The sequence below is a fragment of the Pogona vitticeps genome, chromosome 5 (genome assembly GCF_051106095.1).
Source record: "Pogona vitticeps strain Pit_001003342236 chromosome 5, PviZW2.1, whole genome shotgun sequence".
NCBI lineage: Eukaryota > Metazoa > Chordata > Lepidosauria > Squamata > Agamidae > Pogona > Pogona vitticeps.
In genome coordinates, this window is record NC_135787.1 from 145,355,427 (window position 1) to 145,375,792 (window position 20,366).

The following is a 20,366-nucleotide window of genomic DNA, read 5'->3' on the forward strand; positions in this document are numbered from 1 at the left end:
CTGCCTTTGGAAAGTTTTCAGAACCTTCACTAGGTCCAAAATGGCACATCCAGTTGTTGGCTAGAGTGAGATTTATGGAAAATATAAATTATTTGTTACAACAGCTTCACTGGCTACTGGTCCACTTCAGGGCACAATCCAAAGTGCTGCTCCCGATCTCCGAATATATAGTCCGCCTGCGTCTTAAGATCTTTAGGTCTTTGTTTCTGCCCTGCCACTCTCACAAGTATGACTTCAGAAAAGCCCACTCAGTGGCCACTCCTATGCTGTGGAAATCCCTTTGGAGGGAGGCTAGGTTGGCCCTTTTCCATGCTGTCTTTTGCTGAATGGTGAAGACGCCTTTATTTAAACAGATCTTTGGACCACTGATCAGGTTCTTTTAAGAGCAAGTGTTCTCCTTTTGGTTGTTTGGCTTCTCAATAGCTTTGAACTGTATTGACTTAGTTTTTTTTTAAATTTAATGATCTATTTCATACTGTTTTAATATTGTAATTTATAGTAATACTGTAATTATAAGATTTAATATTGCAATTTTTTAAATTGAAGCTGTTATTAAAATGTATGTTGTAAGTTGCCTTGGATCCTGCAAGGAAGAAAGGCAAACTATTAAATCAATATATCAATAAATCAATAAATAAGCTATGTAATTTACTCTCATTTTTAATTTATAGTTTGCCAATAATAATTGCTACCAATATTTTTAGCTGGAATTATTTGTCAATAGAGAAACAAACTGGAAACCAATAGGAATTTTTTCCCCAGAATTGAAACAGTGCTGAGGGACGATGAGACAATATTTCATCCATGCAGAAGTATTTTATGCTGCTCTAAACTTTGATTACTTTAGATTCAGTGTTACTGCAGCTGTAGGCTAATGCAGTTTCCAAGTGCCAGAATAAGTCTCAAAAGTCTGTCGTACATGCAACAGAGTAAGTCTGACTGAACCCAAAGGTTGCTCACCAATAGCTTCTCTTCATCCTGGAGAGAGGTACGTAACTAGTGGGATTCCTCAGGGTTCTCTTCTGCCCTGTGCTAGTCAACATCTTTATCAATGACTTGGATGAAGGAATAGAGAGTATGCTGATTAAATTTGCAGATGACACCAAATTGGCAGGGGTTGCTAATTCCCTAGAGGACAGGATTCAAAATGACCTTGACAGATTAGAGTCCTGGGCCAAAACTAATAAAATGAATTTCAACAGGAAGAAATGTAAGGTCCTACACCTAGTCAGAAAAAATGAACTGCACAGATATAGAATGGAAGACACCTGGCTAGACTGCAGTACCTGTGAGAGGGATCTAGGAGTCTTGGTAGACCACAAGCTGAACATGAGTCAGCAGCGTGATGATGCTGCCAAGAAAGCCAATGCAATTCTTGGCTGCATCAATAGGAGTATGGTGTCTAGATCAAGGGAAGTGATAGTACCACTCTATTCTGCTTTGGTCAGACCTCACCTGGAGTACTGTGTCCAGTTCTGGGGATCTCAATTCAAGAAGGATGTTGACAACCAGTAATGTGTCCAGAGAAGGGCGACCAAAATGGTCAAAGGTCTGGACGCCATGTGAGGAGTGGCTTAGGGAGCTGGGAATGTTTAGCTTTACCAAAAGAAGGTTAAGAGGGGACATGATAGCTATGTTTAAATATCTGAAGGGCTGTCATGTCAAGGAAGGGACAGGTTTGTTTTCCATGGCTCCAGACACTAGGACAAGAAGCAATGATTTCAAACTACAGGAAAAGAGATTCCACCTGAATCTTAGGAAGAACTTCCTGACAGTCAGAGCTGGTCGGCAGTGGGATATGCTGCCTTGGAGTGTGGTGGAGTCTCCTTTGGATGTTTTTAAGTAGAGGCTGGATGGCCATCTGTCGGGACTGCTTTGATGGAGTTCCTGCATGGCAGGAGGTTGGACTCGATGGCCTCTGTGGTCTCTTCCACTTCTGTGATTCTATGATTCTATGATTTTAAGTCACCTTCTGGTGCTAATCAGATATTTGGAATTTCCTCACCATCAGCAACAGCATGGTTTATGTTCAGGAATGGTGGGAGGTGCAGCCTGAAATACTGGAAGGGACAAGACAGGGGAAAGTTGCAATAGATTTTCACCCTGCTCAGAATTTTACATCAGTTATGCTGGCTCCCTGCCAATATTAGGCAGATGCCGAAAATTTATTTTGGGTGCCTGTTTTAAGACATATTTTTTTAATGCCGAAAATTTATTTTGGGTGCCTGTTTTAAGACATATTTTTTTAAAGCTTTTTCTGAGGTTCAGCTACATGAATTACTTTTGTTGATAATACGATATTTAAGATCATTTTTCCTTACTGTCACTTGGATGATTTTATACTGTGGCATGTTTAATTTTCAGTGATATTTGCATCTATTGAATATCATAAAGTGAACAAACTGGTAAACAAGCAAGCAAGAAAGCCAGTGGCCCTTGCTATAGTTTACAGCAGTACATTCCATACATTAATTATGCTTTGTGCGAAAAAGTACACACTCACTCAGTACAGACATTGTGTCTGAGAGTTCTACTATTGCAATAGAAGGAGAAAATTTTTGCCAAACCTTTAACCCTTATGTAGAGGAAAGGTGTTTCTTTTGCCCAACCTCTTTAGGTATCTGATTCTATTGCATGTCCAATATTGTTTTAGAGACATGGCAACCAGCACTATACACTGCATTTCAAAAGTGATTGTCTTTAAGAAGAATGCCCACAAACTGGAGCAACTTCAGAGGAGGGCAACAAGGATGATCAAGGGACTGGAAACTAAGCCCTGTGAGGAAAGAAACTAAAAGAACTGGGCATGTTTAGATTTGAGAAAAGAAGACTAAGGGGAGATATGATAGCAGTTTTCAAATGCTTGAAATGTACAGAGGAGGGGCAGGATCTGTTCTTGATCATCCCAGAGTTCAGGACACGTAATAATGGGATCAAGGAAGCCAGATTTAGGATGAACATTGGGAAAAGTTCTTAACAGTTAGAGCAGTATGACAATGGAACCAATTACCTTGGGAGGTGGTGAGTGCTTCAGCAGTGGAGCATTCAAGAGAAAATTGGACAACCACTTCTCTGATCTGCTTTGACTTGGAGTCCTACACTGAGCAGGGGGCTGGCCTCAATGGCCTCATAGGCCTCTTCCAACTCAATTATTCTATGATTATTCTAACTGGAAGGAGGTAAAAAGTGGGGTACCCCAAGGTGCAGTCCTGGGCCCGGTGCTCTTCAATACAGTGGTGCCTCGCTTAACGAGTGCACCGTATAACGAAGAATCCGTATAGCGATCCCTTTTTGGGGATCGCTATACGGAGCTGCCCCAATCGCCGCACTCGCTTTGCGACAATTGGGGCATCCGGCGGCCATTTTGGAGCCGCTGAACAGCTGTTCGGCGGCTCCAAAATGGCCGCCGGACCAGCAAAAACATCGCTGGAGGGGTAAGTTTTGGCGCCTATTGGAACGCATTAAACTAAGTTTAATGCGTTCCAATAGGCTTTTCCTGCCCCGTACAGCGATGTTTTCGCACAGCGAAGGTTAATCCGGAACAGATTAACCTCGCTATGCGGGGCACCACTGTATTTTTATTAATGACTTGGATGAGGGAGTGCAGGGAATACTTGTCAAATTTGCAGATGATACCAATTTGGGTGGAATAGCTAATACCATAGAAGACAGAAACAAAATTCAAAATAATGTTGATAGGATGGAGCACTGGGCTGAAAGCAACAGAATGAAATTCAGCAGGGATAAGTGCAAAATACTGCACCTCTCAGGGAAAAACCAATTGCACAGTTAAAAGATGGGGGATACCTGGCTCAGCAGAACAATGAGGGAGAAGGATCTTGAAATTGTCATAAATCACAAGCTGAATATGAGCCAACAGTGTAATGTAGCTACAAAAAAAAGGCAAATGCTATTTTAGGCTTAATTAACAGAAGTATAGCCTCCAAATCCCATGAGGTGCTACTCCCCCTCTATTCAGCACTGGTTAGGTCTCACCTTGAGTATTGTGTCCAGTTCTGGACACCACACTTCAGGAAGGGTGTTAACAAATTGGAGCAAGTTCAGAGGAGGGCGACAAGGAAGATCAGGGGGCTGGAAACCAAGCCTTATGAGGAAAGGCTGAAAGAAATGGGCATGTTTAGCCTTGAGAAAAACATTTTTTCAAATATTTCAAAGGCTGTCATACAGAGGAGAGGCAAGATCTGTTCTCAATCATCCCAGAGTGCAGGACAGGCAACAATGGGCTCAAGCTAAAGGAAGCCAGATTTCTGTTGAGTATCAGGAAAAACTTCCTAACTGTTAGAGCAGTACAATAGTGGAACCAGTTACCTTGGGATTTGGTGAGTGCTCCAACACTGGAGGCATTCAAGAAAAACTTAGATAATCACCTGGAAGATATACTTGTATTCCTACATTGAGTGGGGTTTGAACTTGATGGCCTTGTAGGCCTCTTCCAACATCAATTTTCTATGATTTCTATGATTCTATAATTATTTGCACAAGTTAAGTAGGACAGATGTGAGGTTAATAAACCTCGTGGGTCCTTGTCCCCTCCCCATACCTGCTAAGTAAGAAAGTTAATTTTACTCATCAGTTATTTCAATTAGTTAGAAGTGATTGTTTTTTTAAAAAATCCTCCTTTTGGCTGAAACTGTGTGGTCCCACTCTCTCTGCTCATAGATTCATACTCAAGACCTCTGCTTTACTAATATAGGTACCTTGATGCTCCATCATTGGGGCTCCAAGGTGACACCAGAGAATGGATTATACCTGGGGATATCCCAGGAAAGCTTTGAAATAATACATGAAATGAAATGAAATAATACAGAGTCATTTTTCAATATGAGGTCTGAAATGACACTGTAAAGATCATGTTGAACTAGATTTTCAGTAAACACAGTACATAGATGCTTATGTACCACATAAATACTGAATAAGAAGCAGCATAGTACCTTGAAATTGATCTTTTAATGGAATGTGGTGCCTCGCATAGCGATCGCTCCGTTTAGCGATGAAATCGCTTTGCGACGCATTTTTGGGATAGCAAAAGCGATCATTTTGTGATGTTCTCTATGGGGGAATTTCCCTTTGCGATGCTCGGTTCCCTGCTTTGGGAAGCGAGCATCGCAAAGCGACGATTTTAAAACATCTGATCGGTGGTTTCAAAATGGCCACCAGGTAAACAAAATGGCCACCCGCTGTGTTTAGGGACAGATTCCTTGCTTAAGAGGCAGCGAAAATGGCTGCGCTATGGAGGATGAGTTTTAAGCCCATAGGAACACATTGAAGGGGTTTCAATGCGTTTCTATGGGCTTTTTAATATCACATAGCATTGTTTTCGCTCTGCAGCGATTTTTGTGGAATGAATTAACGTCGCAATGCGAGGCACCACTGTACTGATGAAGCTGTGAGTAGGGACAATATATATGCAAGTTTTCAACAAATTCTGCCTGTTTCTGCTGAGCCAGTTTTTTAAAAAAAAAAAAAAAAGATAGGAAAAATCTGGAAGTATATTTGGTGAGTGTGTGGACATATCACTATAAGCAGACTTCAGCTTATTTCAGAACTTTTCCCAAGGTTTCCTGCTTTTAACAGCCCCACCCCCATCTTTCTTTTTTATCAGGAGGAAATGTGTTTTGCATAGCTTTCCTCACAGATTTGAAAGTATGAGCTGCAGATTCACTTGCAAACCAAGGCTGTTGAATGTAAACACTAAAAAAAGGGAGGAAAGACAAAATCACAACCTTATTGTTTCTTGAAAATGGGTTGACATTATCTGTTGCATTAGCATGCTCTCAGAAACTGGAAGAGTGGTGGTGATATCCACTTAAATATGTCCCCTGGTGGGCCTGTTTTAGTTCAAGAAACAGCATTTAAAACATCTTGAAAGGACCCTCTCATCACTTCATGTTTCAGAATCACACCAGATCACACCTTTCTAGCCTAAATCACCTCCCCCCCCCCGGGGAAAACACCTGTAAAAGGCTTCCAAGGCGTAAATCTCTCTTGGGTTGTGCTTTTTCTCTCTCTCTCCAGAAGATAGAAGATGTGGCCTTCCAAAGTCTGCCAGGGTAAAGCTGGCCTTTAGATCACCAGGAGTCTAGAATCAGCAACCCCATATCCCTATCTGTCCCCCAAGCCCTTGCCAATCATGCGATTCTGTCAACAGAACACACAGATTTACTTCGACTTTCTTCTTGGATCTTCCTTGCTCTAGATTTTGTTTTACACGTTTTGTGTCATTGAAGCCAGTGTTCTACAGTATTGCTAGTCTCAGGAGAGCATTTCAGCTAGCGTAGAGAATCAGTTGCTGAATGGCAAGCTAAAATGTATCAAAGTCTGCAGGTTAAGAAGTCTATTCATATTGGGAACAGTGGAATATTGAGACAGCCCGTGTATTTTGTCCTCCTCTACTTAGCTATGCTGAGATAAGTTATTCACGCTTCATAAAAATGCTTAGCATGCTGACCCTTTTATTTCTTTGAAAGGGAAAGAGCAATCAAGAACATGCCTCTGCTGTAGATGAGAGCTTGCACTAGTTTCCCCTTCTGGGTGTGATTTGCATTTTGTAATTAAACCCCCCCCCCACACACACACCTTTATAATGCTGTTTGCAATAACCAGCACCTTCGGGGAGCAACCAGGTTGAGAGATTTTCCACTTAGCTTTCTGGCAGTGTAGCTGCCTCTGGGTTAGCTACCTTGTGTCCTAGGACCATTCTGCTCTCTTCCACCTACTATTTAGTGAGATTTTAGCCCCAAACTGATGCATCCCCATTCCACACAAAAGCTGGAGTGTTGGCTCTTCTTTTGCTGCTAAACACTCTGTTTAATTTCTAATGGTGAACAGAATTACTCAGTTCTGCAGACTCAGAAATGCACTCAGGAAAAAGAATCATTACATTTTTTTAGAACTTAGAAAATAACATCTGTGGGCGTTCACCCTTATTATGTTAAATAGTCATGCATTATTCATGTTGTAGACTAATGTTGTTGAGAGGCGGAGCCAAGAGAGAGAGATAACAAGGTGGTGCCTGAAAGTGAACAGCAGAGTGAGTGAGAGTCAGAGTCCAGGAGAGTGGAGTGAGAGATAGAGAGATATTTGGGAGATCTGGGGTGTGATTAGTCAGAAGAGTGTATAGTAACTGTAAGATCAAATAGAAGATTGTTATTGTTGATTTAGAAGCCAGAAGAAGATACGTATGAATTATTACCAAAACATCTGTAATAATAAACCTGTTTTATTTAAAAGACAGTGATGAATGGACCTTGATCTTTCTTTAGAAAAGTATGTTGATTTAGTAACCAACTGGTGGCAGCGTGTGAAGAGGAGTTTGCTTTGTCTTCAAGTGCTCTGTGGTAGGAAGATAACTAGGGGTAACTAGGGGCAAACGCCACGACATCATACATTCAGAGTTCATTGATATTATCAGAAGTGGTGGGCCTCAAAATTCCCTTGCCATTAGACCATCTATCTCTCCTCTCATCTTTGTTTCTCTCATTCTTCAAGAGTCTTCCTTCTCTGCTGCTTTGCCAGAGGTAGCAGAGGAAAGGTAAAAAGTCTGTCTCCTTCTCCTGCTTTCCTGCTCTTTGATGCCTAACATGCTAACATAGTAGAAGAAGACAGAAGATCAGAAAGAAAATTTGTGGAGAAGGAAGGCAGAAACAGAGACTGTGCAAACTTTTGGGCCTATTACTCTAAGGCAAACATTTAGTGATGTGCTTCTCAAATGCATATTTCTAAACCAGGCAATATGAATTCTAGCTGCATTACTATCTAGCACTGCAGCTTAGAGAAACAGGACAGACACTGCTATACAAGCAGAAGGAGAGCTTTGCAGGTACAGTCATGGCCAAAAATATTGGCACCCTTGCAATTCTGTCAGAAAATGCAACCCTTCTCTCAGAAAATTGTTGCAGTTGCAAATGTTTCGGTACATGTTCATTTCTTTGGTTTGCCTTGGAACAACACAAAAAAACAGAGAAGAAAAGTCAAATCTGGTACAATCCCACACAGAAACCCAAAAATGCACTGGCCAAAATTATTGGCACCCTTCACTTAATATTTGGTAGCACCCTCTTTGGAAAAAATAACTGAAAGCAGTCACTTCCTGTAACCATGAATGAGTTTTTTACACCTCTCTACTGGAATTTTGCAAATTGCTCCAGGGGCTTCAGATCTGAAGGATGCCTTCTCCCAACTGCTGTTTTGAGATCTCTCCCCAAGTGTTCTATGGGATTCTGGTCTGGACTCATTGCTGGCCATTTCAGAACTCTCCACAACTTTGTTACCATTTCTGATTGCTTTTTCAAGTGTGTTTTAGGACATTGTCCTGTTGCAAGACCCATGACCTCTGGTGGAGATGCAGCTTTCTGACAGTGGCCACTAGGTTGTGCCCCCAAATTCTTTGGTAATCATCAGATTTCATGATAACATTCCCACAGTCAAGGCATCCAGTGCCAGAAGCAGCAAAGCAACCCCAAAACATATTTGAACCTCGACCATGTGGCTGTCCCTTTGACTGTAGGGACCATGTTCTTTTCTTTGAATGCCTCATTTCTTTTTCTATAAATAGTGCCATTATATCCTTTACCAAAAAAGCTCTACTTTTGTTGCATCTGTCCACAGTACGTTCTCCCAGAAGGACTGTAGTTTTGTCACATAAGTTTTGGCATACTCCAGTCTTGCTTTTTTATGTCTTTGTGTTGGCAGTGGTGTCCTCCTGGATCTCCGACCATAGCGTCCCCTTTCATTCAGATGGCGACAGATAGTGCGACTGACACTCTTGTACCTTGTGTCTGCAGATCAGCTTGAATTTGTCGGGAAGTTCATCTGGGTTTTGTATCCACCATTCGAACAACCCTTCGTTGTAATTTTTCAGTAATTTTATTCTTCCATCCATGTCCAGGGAGGTTAGCTACAGTGCCATGTGCTGTAAACCTCTTGATGATATTGTGCACAGTGGACACAGGAACATTAAGATCTTTGGAGATGGACTTGTAGCCTTGAGATTGTCAATGTTTTTCCCCCTTTTTTCTTCTCAAATCCACAGACAACCTTTTACACTTCATTCTTTTCTCCATACTCAGTGTCACACACAACACAAAGGTTGACTCAACTTTTCTCCATCTTAGCAATATAGTAATATAGTGTGATTACTATATTGCCCACACCTCTTACTTGTGACAGGTGTGTCTAAACACAAATTGAAGGAGCATTAAATGCTTGAAAAGAAATTATTTCTTACATTTTAGACAGGGTGCCAATAATTTTGGCCAGTGCATTTTTGGGTTTCTGTGTGGGATTGTATCACATTTGACTTTTCCTCTCTGTTTTTTGTGTTGTTCCAACATAAACCAAAGAAATGAACACGTGAGTACCAAAACATTTGCAACTGCAACAATTTTCTGAGAGAAGGGTTGCATTTTCTGACAGAATTACAAGGGTGCTAATATTTGTGGCCATGACTGTAGAAGAGAAAGTGCCTAAAGCCTGCCTTAAGAACATAATATTCCCTTTCCTTCACAGTTCTGCAAATTGCAAATTCCAAATTTTTGTTGGTGACTTATTTTCAAAATTCCATTTGCTTGGTGATTTTGCAAACATAGCAGTTGTGAAGATTGCAGTCTGTGTAATTTTACCACCTCCTAATTCCTCCTGATTATGATGTTGCTCATCTTGTCAGTTTTGCTTCTGTTACAAGTGCAATATAACATAGATGTTATCCTACTTGTCAGATTCATTGTCAGTAGCGAAGCCCAGGGTAGAATCATTTTACGATTGAGAAATGTTATTTTCTTAAGAGATTTTTGGGCAAATTTAAGGCATATAGTAGGGTTCTGTGTCCCTGCATCTTTCCATTTTCTTGTGATCTACCTGTACTACCTTATTATGCAGCTTTTGGTAAATCTTAGTTTCACTTTTAATGGAGCAGTTCCAAAAGAGGTCATCATCATCCTGCCTCATTTACTGAATTTTATAGGGGCTTCAGATGACACCTTCTTCCACCCCTCTTTTGCTTTTCCATTACTTTGTCATTTTTGTTTATTTGTTTTATTACAATGGAAAATCCATTCATGAGAACATGGGTTACCTTACAACACTTTCCATTTGCTGCTAGTAGGAGGAACCCATGTTTAGAAACACTGCTACATTCTATACGACACAATTTATGAACCTCTGGTCATACAAGACCACCGTCCTCAAAGTAGCTGGAAATGAACTGTAATATGTCCCAGTTAAAAATGCATCTTACCTGTTCTGTGATGCTAGAGGAATGATGGGTAGTTGTGGGAATCCAGGGTTTTTCTGTCACTTCAAATAAATTCTGGTTAAGATTGAGTTTGTCCATGTTTTTACTGTCGTGCTCTGTAACATTTCTGATGATAATCATTGTACTGCTACTGCCAAGAGAATGCTGTGGACTATGCGTTATAGAATTAAAGGGAGGGAATGTATTTCTAGTGCTCCGAACAAATGTTTCAGCATCTTGGAAATCTAATGAACAAAGAACAGGACATAAAATGAATGCTCGACATACACAGAAACAATGACATACAATGACATCTTTATAATGAATATGGACATTGTCACACTCTTAGCAATTTGAGGTTAATAATTGATCACAAAGTCTTTTAATTAAAAAAAAGGGGCTTTAAATCTTTCCATTATATTTTCACTTGGAATTGTTAAAATGGTACCTACTTTCTCATGTCACTTTTTTTTCCAGGTTGCTCCTGTGATGGGCATGTCCTTCCCCTTTTATGGGTAGTAAAGATTTGCTTGCTAATTATGTCTGCGAATTGTCAACTGAGCAGGAACACTTTCAAAATCCAAAACAAACTTTCCATGTTTCTAATTTAGACATGCAAAAAAAAAATCTATTTCCCAATCTAGCTGTAGGGTGCAAAGAACCTCTAAACAGTGTACTTGCCTGGAACTTGTAATGAATACTTCTGTGTTATCAGAGTACTAGCTCTTCTACTAATTTTTTGGGGGAAAGCTTTTATGTTCAAAGAAGCAACTGTATGAAATTTGCACTTAGTTCTTTGCGTGTGAAGATTTGCACACACATATAATTTGTCAAGTTCCTCACTCGTGAATGTATTGTGAAATATACACATGATCATGACAGTGTATTATCAACATGTGAATAGAGAGCCCATATAGAAGTGCATTCTTTGAAGGAAGTTTGACATATTTAGAGGTGCCCTAAAATGGAGTTCTCTTTGAAACTATGAGAGCTCTTTAGATCCAGCGCACACAAAAAAATCTTGGCAAGTTAAGGTATAAGAGATTTTAACAAATCAATGAATTTTAAATAGTGCTAGTAAGTAAGTAGTAGAAAATTATTTTCTGTAACATACCGAATTTGCATCCTTCTTTTACAAGAATAAGCAATTCTACGAGCATCATGACTAGAGACGGGCACGAACCACCAGTTCAGCAATTGGTGCCAGTTTGTCTGTTGATCCAACAAGTGTTCTGTGGTTCTGATCCATGCTTTCTCTGGTGTGTGGCCACTCAGAAGCATCACCCTGGCTTCCCTGCCCTGCTTTCTTCGGGCACTGCCTTTGAGTGAGCACCTGCTGGAGGAGGCAGGGGTTGGAATCACAGGTCACCTGTTGGATCAATGAATGAACTGGCATGAATTGCCATACCATTGGTCCATGCCCTTCTCTAATCATGATACTTGCTATTTATTTATTTATTTATTTATTTATTTATTTATTCATTCATTCATTCATTCATTCATTCATTCATTCATTCATTCATTCATTTATATCCCACCCATTTAGACCACATCTACTCTGGGTGTCATACAATAAAAATATCATAAAAACAATTAACACAGCAAATTAAATCAATAATATTAGTATCATTCTCTTTAAAATTTCAGACCATTCTTTTCCAGTTCAACCCTATCTCAAGATGCCAGGAAAATATGTGCTTTATCAATGTGTTATGTCAGAGAGGTGAGAGAGGTAGATAGATGCTAATGTCCTGTGCTTTTCTCTCTCTCTGTTTTTCACAACCTTTATTTGTTCTGTCAGATCTATTGCTGATAAATTCAAGAAGCATGCTTTTCATAAGATTTCATATACAGTAGAAAACCATTTTATTCTGTAAGTGGGAGCAATTTATAACAGATGTTATAGATTGGAGCTGAACGCATGTTAGTATTGTAGTATTGGAGAGATGTGATTTAGTGCAGTCTTTCATATTTAAAAAATTAGGCTTCAAAGGAATCCAGCACTTTAGTTCTGAAGAGCAATGATACAAGAAAACAGGTTAATTTGGCAAATTATGTGCCAGATCAGTTTGGCAAAAACTCAAGCTGTGCATGAAGATGATTTCAGCAGCTAGAGAATTTACTCTTCTGATGTCAGATTATCTTTGTTTCTGTTCTTATGTGTTTAATAGGAGACAAATTTCAATGTGAACGACTTTGCAAAATGTTTATTAGAAGTCAGCTTCTGCACAAAATCAATTTTTAACTGTATGATCATTCCTACCTGTAAATACAAAGTGTCAATGTATTGTAGGTGTAGATAATACATGTAGCTGAGTCATAACAAAGGTGCAGACTCATTATCAAATTCAATGTAAACGTCTTCATCAAATTTCATAGGCATTGTTTTGTCCACCAGGGCATGTTCCTGTCTCTCTTTGTCTCTTTTTTTCACTGCCCATCAAGGGAACAAGGGTAATCCTTTGTATGTTGAGAATCTAGTCATGGGGACCTCATCCTTCATGCATTCTCCAGCTTTCTATGCGCTTTGCCCCATTATCCCTTTGTACAAGCCATATAGGAATAATGTGAGGTAACCAACCTTTGCAATAAAAGAAAGTTTGATCTCCTGTAGGTTGGCCTCATCTCCCACTTTTAAATCACTGAAAGTTTTCGATGTGCATAGAGTGTGAGGAACCATATCATCTGCCTCTGTTTTTCAATTCTCTTACAAGCATGAAAAACATAAAACGTTTGCTCATTTCTTTGTGGGCTGCCACATGTAAATTTTCATACTAACTCTGCTCAGGAAATAGCCTTCCGGTGGCATTGCCCACAAAATGTCTGATAGTGGGTTATGATCATGCAAGCTTTTTTAGTCACCTATCTTTTAGGGGATTCCAGAATAGCAATTAGACTACAAAAAGACACATTTACAACCCCCCCCCCTTCCATGGTCCTTTTCCCGGACAGGCCAATTTCATACCCCACTAATAGTGCCTGGAAGTTAAAGCTCACTGTGGCATCTTATGGCCACTGATTTGAGGGGTCTGGTCCTCTGCAACTTGAACATGCTCCTCTCATAGAAATGTCACTATTTTCTGTAGCACAATCAGAATGTATGTGTGTGTGGGATTTCAAAAGGTAGCTTCATCCATGGCAAAGCCTTCTTTATGTTGCCACAACACTAGGCTGGGTGCCACGTACAACAATTTTAGTTCATAGAGCCTCTGAAAAGTTATAATTAGTAGGTTAGAAGTAGCAGATGTTTCCAAATATGATCACTCAGCATGTAATTATGAAGGCTGAGACTGTCAACCTATGATTTCTTCTTTTCCAAAAGGAACAGTTTGTGAACGTTCATCCTGGAATGAACAACGTCTTGCAAAAACACTGGTGTGTGTTTAATGATACCAGTAAAATGAAATTATCTCCAGTTTACTTCCACAAGATGTGTGCGCAGAGGGGGAGAAGAAGAACATGAGGCCCAGGGCCCAGCACACAGGGACTGTGACAGCCCATGTAGAACAAAATGCTGCAAAATGCTGTGGATTATCCTCCACCATGAGAGAACTGCTGCTCTGTATTATTATAGAGTAACATAGCTTGTGTGACGCTGAGATTGTTTCCAAAGTTGTCTTCAAGTGTTTTCTTTAAAAGACAGTGCAAGACACTTTTTTTTTAAAAAAAATCCTGTGACAAGTAAACTCAAACCTTACACTAGAAAATCTGAGTCCTATATTCCATGTAGGTTATAAAAATAGTAAAACAAAATAAAAAACAAAGCATACCTCCACCCACCACTTCCTTGGTATGCATACATGTTCTGCAATTTATTTGTCATGATGAGTGGCAAAAAGACATGCAGGGTATCATAGTTATCTTCCTGGATCACTAGAAATCTGGTTTCCTGTCTATCTTACTGGACTCTGAGCTCTCAACATACATACATTGTTGATTATCTTTCAAGTCTTAAGGTCTAGAAACGTTCTTTTAATTTGAAGATCATAAATGCAAGAATCTCAGGACACTACATTTGCTGTTCTGGCTTAAAGTCTTTTATCCTGTTAGTCAATTAATATGCTTTTGAGAGATATTTGAGGCTAAAAATTCATGAAACTTAAATTGCTTCTCACCAACCAAAGCATCAAAGTTTGCATGGAACATTTTGCTCAGAAACATATATTATTTAAATGTCCTTTATTTTAGCATACTTATTGTTTTTTCACAATTGCAGGTTTTTTACAAGTTATTTTTATGATCAGACTTCTAAACAAAGAGAGGTCTACATTTCCTTACTTAAAGCCCATATGTTGTGATAAGAACACTGTTATTATTGGTTATTAAAATATTTAAAATCAGACCTAAGAAGAGGAACAATAAGTGTGCAGGGGCTTTAAAACAAAATATAGGTCCACAATAAACTGAATTTTGTGAACAATTGTAATATCTTTTTATTCTATGCTGAAATTCAGCTACTGTTTGGAAGGAGAGAGAAAGGGTGTCACACAAGCTATGTTACTTAACTAAGCTGCTTTGATAGCTGATATGCACTGGAAAATACCAGTACTAATGAATAGTCAAAAAGAAGTTAAACCGTCTTATACACACATAAATTCTTATTTATAATGGGATTAATGGACATCATTTTCTCAATAGAGCTCATTGAATATTGGCTCTTAAACTTGAGTATTCCAGAGGCTCTTTGTATTATTTCAAATGCCATCCTAACTCATATTAGTCATTTCACTCATATGTGATATCCTTTTTGCTTTATCCTGTTTTGTCTACCTAAGATTGTAGACAAAACAAGAAAAGGATATTACGATACGTAGAGTAGAATGGCTCATGTCAAACTTGGTGACCACAAATCCTTCTCAATTTGAACTGACAATTGGAGGGGGGAGATGGGGTTGCAATGGCATAATTTAAAAAATAACATTGATAGTGCAATTTTGTTACTAGTACAAAGAGATGTGTTAAGATAAGAACATATTAACAGCTTTAAAACAAAAGGTACATATTAAAATTAGGTAAATATTATGCCTTGATGACAGTTTCTCTATAGCTCCATCATACTAGTTTGTAAATTATCTGTGTCGAGATCCCATTCTTTAATTATGAACTTCTTTGCAACATATTGCAAACTGTTAAAACGAGTGTTTCGCTTGAATGCGTAAAATTTGGTCAAGCCTGTATATTTGTATGATATTGATAAGGACTCAAATGAAGTCTTATACTTGTCTATTCAAAAATAAGTTCTATTACATTCTATGAATCCGCCTTTACAGTGACAATAAAGGACAATAAAATTCCTGGGACAGACTTCTGTACATGAATGTATAGAACTGTAATATAGTCCATAACTTTTCTAATGGACTTAGCTTCCTAATGGAATGATTAACCAAGAGTGTTGGATTGCAGTTTTTCCATATCATTGTTTGTATTGTTTTTATTACTCAATGCTGTATATTTACATATAATACTCCATTCCTAAAGTTCTGGGGAACTCATATAAATATTGACAGTGAATATCTACTCAGACGTATGCTAAGTATAATGACATGCAGATGGAGTCTGAGAACTGGTAGGATGATGCTGTGGTTCCCAGCACATCCTCCTGCCCTGCTCACGTATAGACAGTTTCTGCATGTCACCATGCTCATTCTGCTTAGAAATAGCTTTCCAGGCTCTACATGGAAGAGAGAGCCTGGAAAGTAACGTAACACATACCAGCAGTATAATACATGCTGTTCCTAGAAGAGGCAAGATACTAGTTCCACCCAGAAGGTTTTGATCTTTTTGTTAGTGGCCAGAGCTTGGAAGAGTTCCTTTTTGAATAACAGCTCCCAGAATCCCACAGCCAGTGACCAAGTTGGTGGTTGGTGCCAGATTGCTCTTCCCATAATTTCTGCATCCACAGATTTGTGAACAGTCACTTATCTCATTTGGAAGGATGGCATCTTTTGAACTGGGGATTTTACACTGGCTTTGATTTGATGCTCCACGAATCTCTTTGTGCCACTCCCTTTTATGAACTGGTATGTTAAAAGTATTCCTAGAAAAATCATGGGCAATTCATTGACACTGAAATGAATGGGGCAGCATGCACAGAATTCCATGTGTGCTTGAGCAGAATTGCTTACTAAAAATCATTACATGAAGCAAGCAGAGGAAAGCATGGGATAGATGCAAGGATGAGGAAATCTGTCATTTTCACTTTCTCTTAAATTCAGATGTTTTTATGTGGTGTATGTGATTTGATAATTTTAGTAAACCAAAGCGTGCTGCTTATATACCACCCCATAGTGCTTCAGGCACTCTCTGGGCGGTTTACAAGTTAATTATGCAGGCTACACATTGCCCCCCCGCCAGTGAGCTGGGTACTCATTTTACCGACCTCAGAAGGACAGAAGGCTGAGTCAACCTTGAGCCGGCTACCTGGGATTTGAACCCCAGGTCGTGAGCACAGTTTTGGCTTCAGTACAGTGGTTTAACCACTGTGCCACGAGGCTCAGTGTAAAGTATTCAAAAATGAATTAAAATGAATTCCACCATTTGTATTGGCCAAATAGATTCCCAGCATGGAAAGAGTGATGTTGTATCTCTCTGCCTTATATATTTTTGTATGAAGTAGTTGTTAGAGATACGTAGCTCCTTGGCTAAATAAAGGTATACACATTGTGTTCTTCTGGGCACATCTTGGCTTGGTCCTTGATGGAATTTGTGCATTTCCAGTTCTCTGTGAAAACCAATTTGTGTGCGTGGGGAAGCAGCAAGCCCAGGTCATAGATTATACAGCATAGGCTGTGCAGAAGTACCTTTGTTGATGACAATAGCAATTTCAGAATTGGATATTCTGTTTTATTTTTATATTTCCCCTTCTTTTGTACAGCCAACATGAGAAGAAAGATTTGAGTGTTTTCCTAAGGCAGTCACCATGAAGGGAGTGGGTGAAGAAATTTAAAAGGGCAATAGGCATGCACCTGACTGAAATGACACTGTGTCAGGAAAGGAGAGAAAGGTTCAACTCAAAGGTAAAGAGGTTATTCTCCTCCTTCTTCAGTAATTTTAATTTCTCTTTCCTCACTTTAATTGTGACATATGAATGCTAGATAACACAGAGGATCTAGAGAAGTGCCTCTGGGCTCTTTTTCCCATGGCTGCCACAGAAATGCATGAATGATTTGGTTTCTTTTTACACATTTGTCTGAAGACAGTGTACATCCTTAATAATTGTACCTAGTTTGAGGGGCCTGTGTATTCAATGGTATGCATACATTCAAAGTGTACTTTAAATTCTGAGCCATATGGTATCAGCCAATAATATATGAACAAACTATTTTTTCCTGAATTTTTGGAGTGCTAAATGAATTTACAATGAAGTCGGTATGTGCTCCATTTTTAAAATCCTGCGGTAGTTGCTATCGGTGTCAGTATTTAACACAGACTAAAAAACCTCTTGGAATCTGTAATCGCACCTATCACTCCTTCTGATAGCCAATTCACAGCTGGTGAGAGCTGACAGCATTGTACACAACACTAAGCCACTAAGAAACAAAAGAGAGATATCAACATGTTTGAGAAAAACCAATGTCTGGCTGAAATGTAAACAAACAAATAACAATGAAAAAATAATAATCCAACTGGACTCGCCAGGACTAGTCCAAGAATCTTTGGTGCTTCATACTCATCAACAAATAGTACCCTTGCCCTGTCCAAATCAAGGTGTATAGTGTCAAGCCTCAACCTTTTTTTTGTTCACTTTAGGCAGAAAACCCTACGAGCACCTCTCTCCAAAACTGGCAGTATAATTCAAAAGTAATGCATCAGGTAAGTGATAATCTTCCATTCCTTCATGATGCCCAACATCCACTACCTGAGATAGCCACCTCACTCTAATAGCAGGGTTGACCTTGGGACCAATCAGTTTCATACAGGACCTAGCATGTGCTATGACCACAGAGTGCTGTCAAATCTTACAGAACACTGAGTATCTAATGGTTGGGGTGTGCATTGAAAATGAAAACTGGGTTGGGAGGGAGAATGGGCTGGTGTACCCATGACTGTCTTACTGGTTGGCTGGGTGGAACACTGAACTGAAACACTCCATATTGCAAGATTTTGTCACAGGGCAGACTTTATTGAATATATTAGAGAGAGACAAGCTCTTTGTAGTAGACCAGCTTATTAATATGTTTGTATATATGTGTGTGTGTGTGTGTGTGTGTGTGTGTGTGTTTATGTTTGTAATGTGTTAATATGTAACTGAAAAAGCTGGCTTTTTCTACTGTCAGCCATACAGATGTTTATGATGGAACGCTGACTGTCATTCTTTCTAGTCTTCCTGATAATTCAAGTTCTGAAAAGACACATCACTTAAATCTAACCATTGTCAAGTTGTCAGTACCATCAACACCTTGGACCTTCACTACCTGTGTTTAAAATGCCATTGTTGGCACCTTGGAAGTTCATTACTCCACTTGGTCCAATCTCTGTACTCCCACCCCCATAATAGGTCCCACTACCATCTCCACACCATCAACAGTATACAGAAACCGGTGGCCCAGGTATTGTGATCCATGTGTCTGAAGAAGTGGATTGTAGTTTGTGGAAGCTTGTATCAAATAAATGTATTAGCCTTAAAGGTACCACAAGACTTTTTGTTTTGCACTTGATGTTTCTAAAATAAACTAATTTGGCAGCCATTTTGAAAATATAGAAAGGCATATCTCATTATTACCTTTAAAATGTAGTTTTTAAAAGTTACCCAGAGTGGCTGCCCATTTTTCCAAGTCACCCTATGCGGCAAAGAATCCAATAGATAATGGTCCTGTACACAGCTTCAAGCTCAAATATTATAAAGGAGCAGCTTACCATCTTGTGAACATAGGTTTCCATAGACAGGCTCTTCTTTCTCATTGACATCAATTTTTTTCCAGCTATGGGGATATTTTCTACCCATCTTCACAACAGCCTTAGAGCCTTGTTTCTTGAGGAACAGTGAGCTATTTTTCACCTCAAGAAGTCCCTCCATGCTGTGGCAGGTCCATTTAGGTGCCTCAGAGCAATTGGCAATGATTGCTCTACGGGAATGTGCAGCGTGGGACATGATGACGGCCAAGCATTGGCCAGATCTAACATGGAGAAGCTTTTCATCCTTCATCCATCTCCACTGGTGGTTTACACTGGTAAAGTTGCAAGTTCCCACGTGTGCTATGTTACTGCTTTCATAAATACATTGTTGTTTTTGTTCGTGGATAATAAGAAAACCACCTGAAAAAATGAAGAACCCATACAGATGGAACACATATTAATATCCATAGAATAACAATAGTCAAGGCGGATATGAACAGGTTAGAATCATCTCAGCCTTGCCTATCTTACTCCCTGAAACTCACATAGAAATAATTGAAACAAAACCATAGTTCAGCCAGAGTTTGAACTTCTAAAAACTATAATACCTAGACTTTCCAAGACAGCAAAATATCCAAAACATAAGTTGGAACAGTTGGGAGGGGAGTTGACTGAGAGGATTCTAGGAATTAACAGTAAACAATTGTCACTTTTGCAAGCTCTAGTTCATAATGGCATGAAATGATGCTTGGGACATTGTGTTGCTAACTTTCTGAATATTCTAGATATTCCCAGATTCGTTCTCACTTGGCTAGCTTTTCAACTAGGTAAAGGTAAAGGTTCCTCTTGACAATTAGTCCAGTCGTGTCCGACTCTAGGGCATGGTGCTCATCCCTGTTTCCAAGCCATAGAGCCAGCGTTTGTCCAAAGACAGTTTCCGTGGTCATGTGGCCAGCATGACTAGACACAGAACACTGTTACCTTCCCACCGAGGTGGTCCCTATTTATCTACTCACATTTTTACATGCTTTCAAACTGCTAGGTTGGCAGGAGCTGGGTCAAGCGACAGGGACTCACTCCATTGCATGGATTCAATCTTACGACTGCTGGTCCTCTGACCCTGCAGCACAGAGGCTTCTGTAGTTTAACCCACAGCGCCACCACATCCCCTAGCTTTTCAACTACTCTGGGATAAAAATGTCATCAAAGCAATATAAAATATCAAAATATGAAAGAGTAGACAGACCCAGAGAAGTTAACCCAAACTTAGTAATTCTTC

General features: G+C 39.5%; 1 protein-coding gene across 2 annotated transcripts in view; it reads right to left on the bottom strand.

The window, feature by feature from the left end:
* PTPRB (protein tyrosine phosphatase receptor type B) overlaps positions 1 to 20,366 on the bottom strand; it is an 85,839-nt gene that overhangs the window by 64,101 nt on the left and 1,372 nt on the right. For both annotated transcript variants that reach the window (XM_073000379.2, XM_020786007.3), the window contains exons 2-3: positions 19,109 to 19,507; positions 10,256 to 10,497 (exon numbers count right to left, since the gene is read on the bottom strand). In XM_073000379.2, coding sequence (XP_072856480.2) covers positions 10,256 to 10,497; positions 19,109 to 19,507 — 641 coding nt within the window. The remainder of the gene's footprint in view (positions 1 to 10,255; positions 10,498 to 19,108; positions 19,508 to 20,366) is intronic.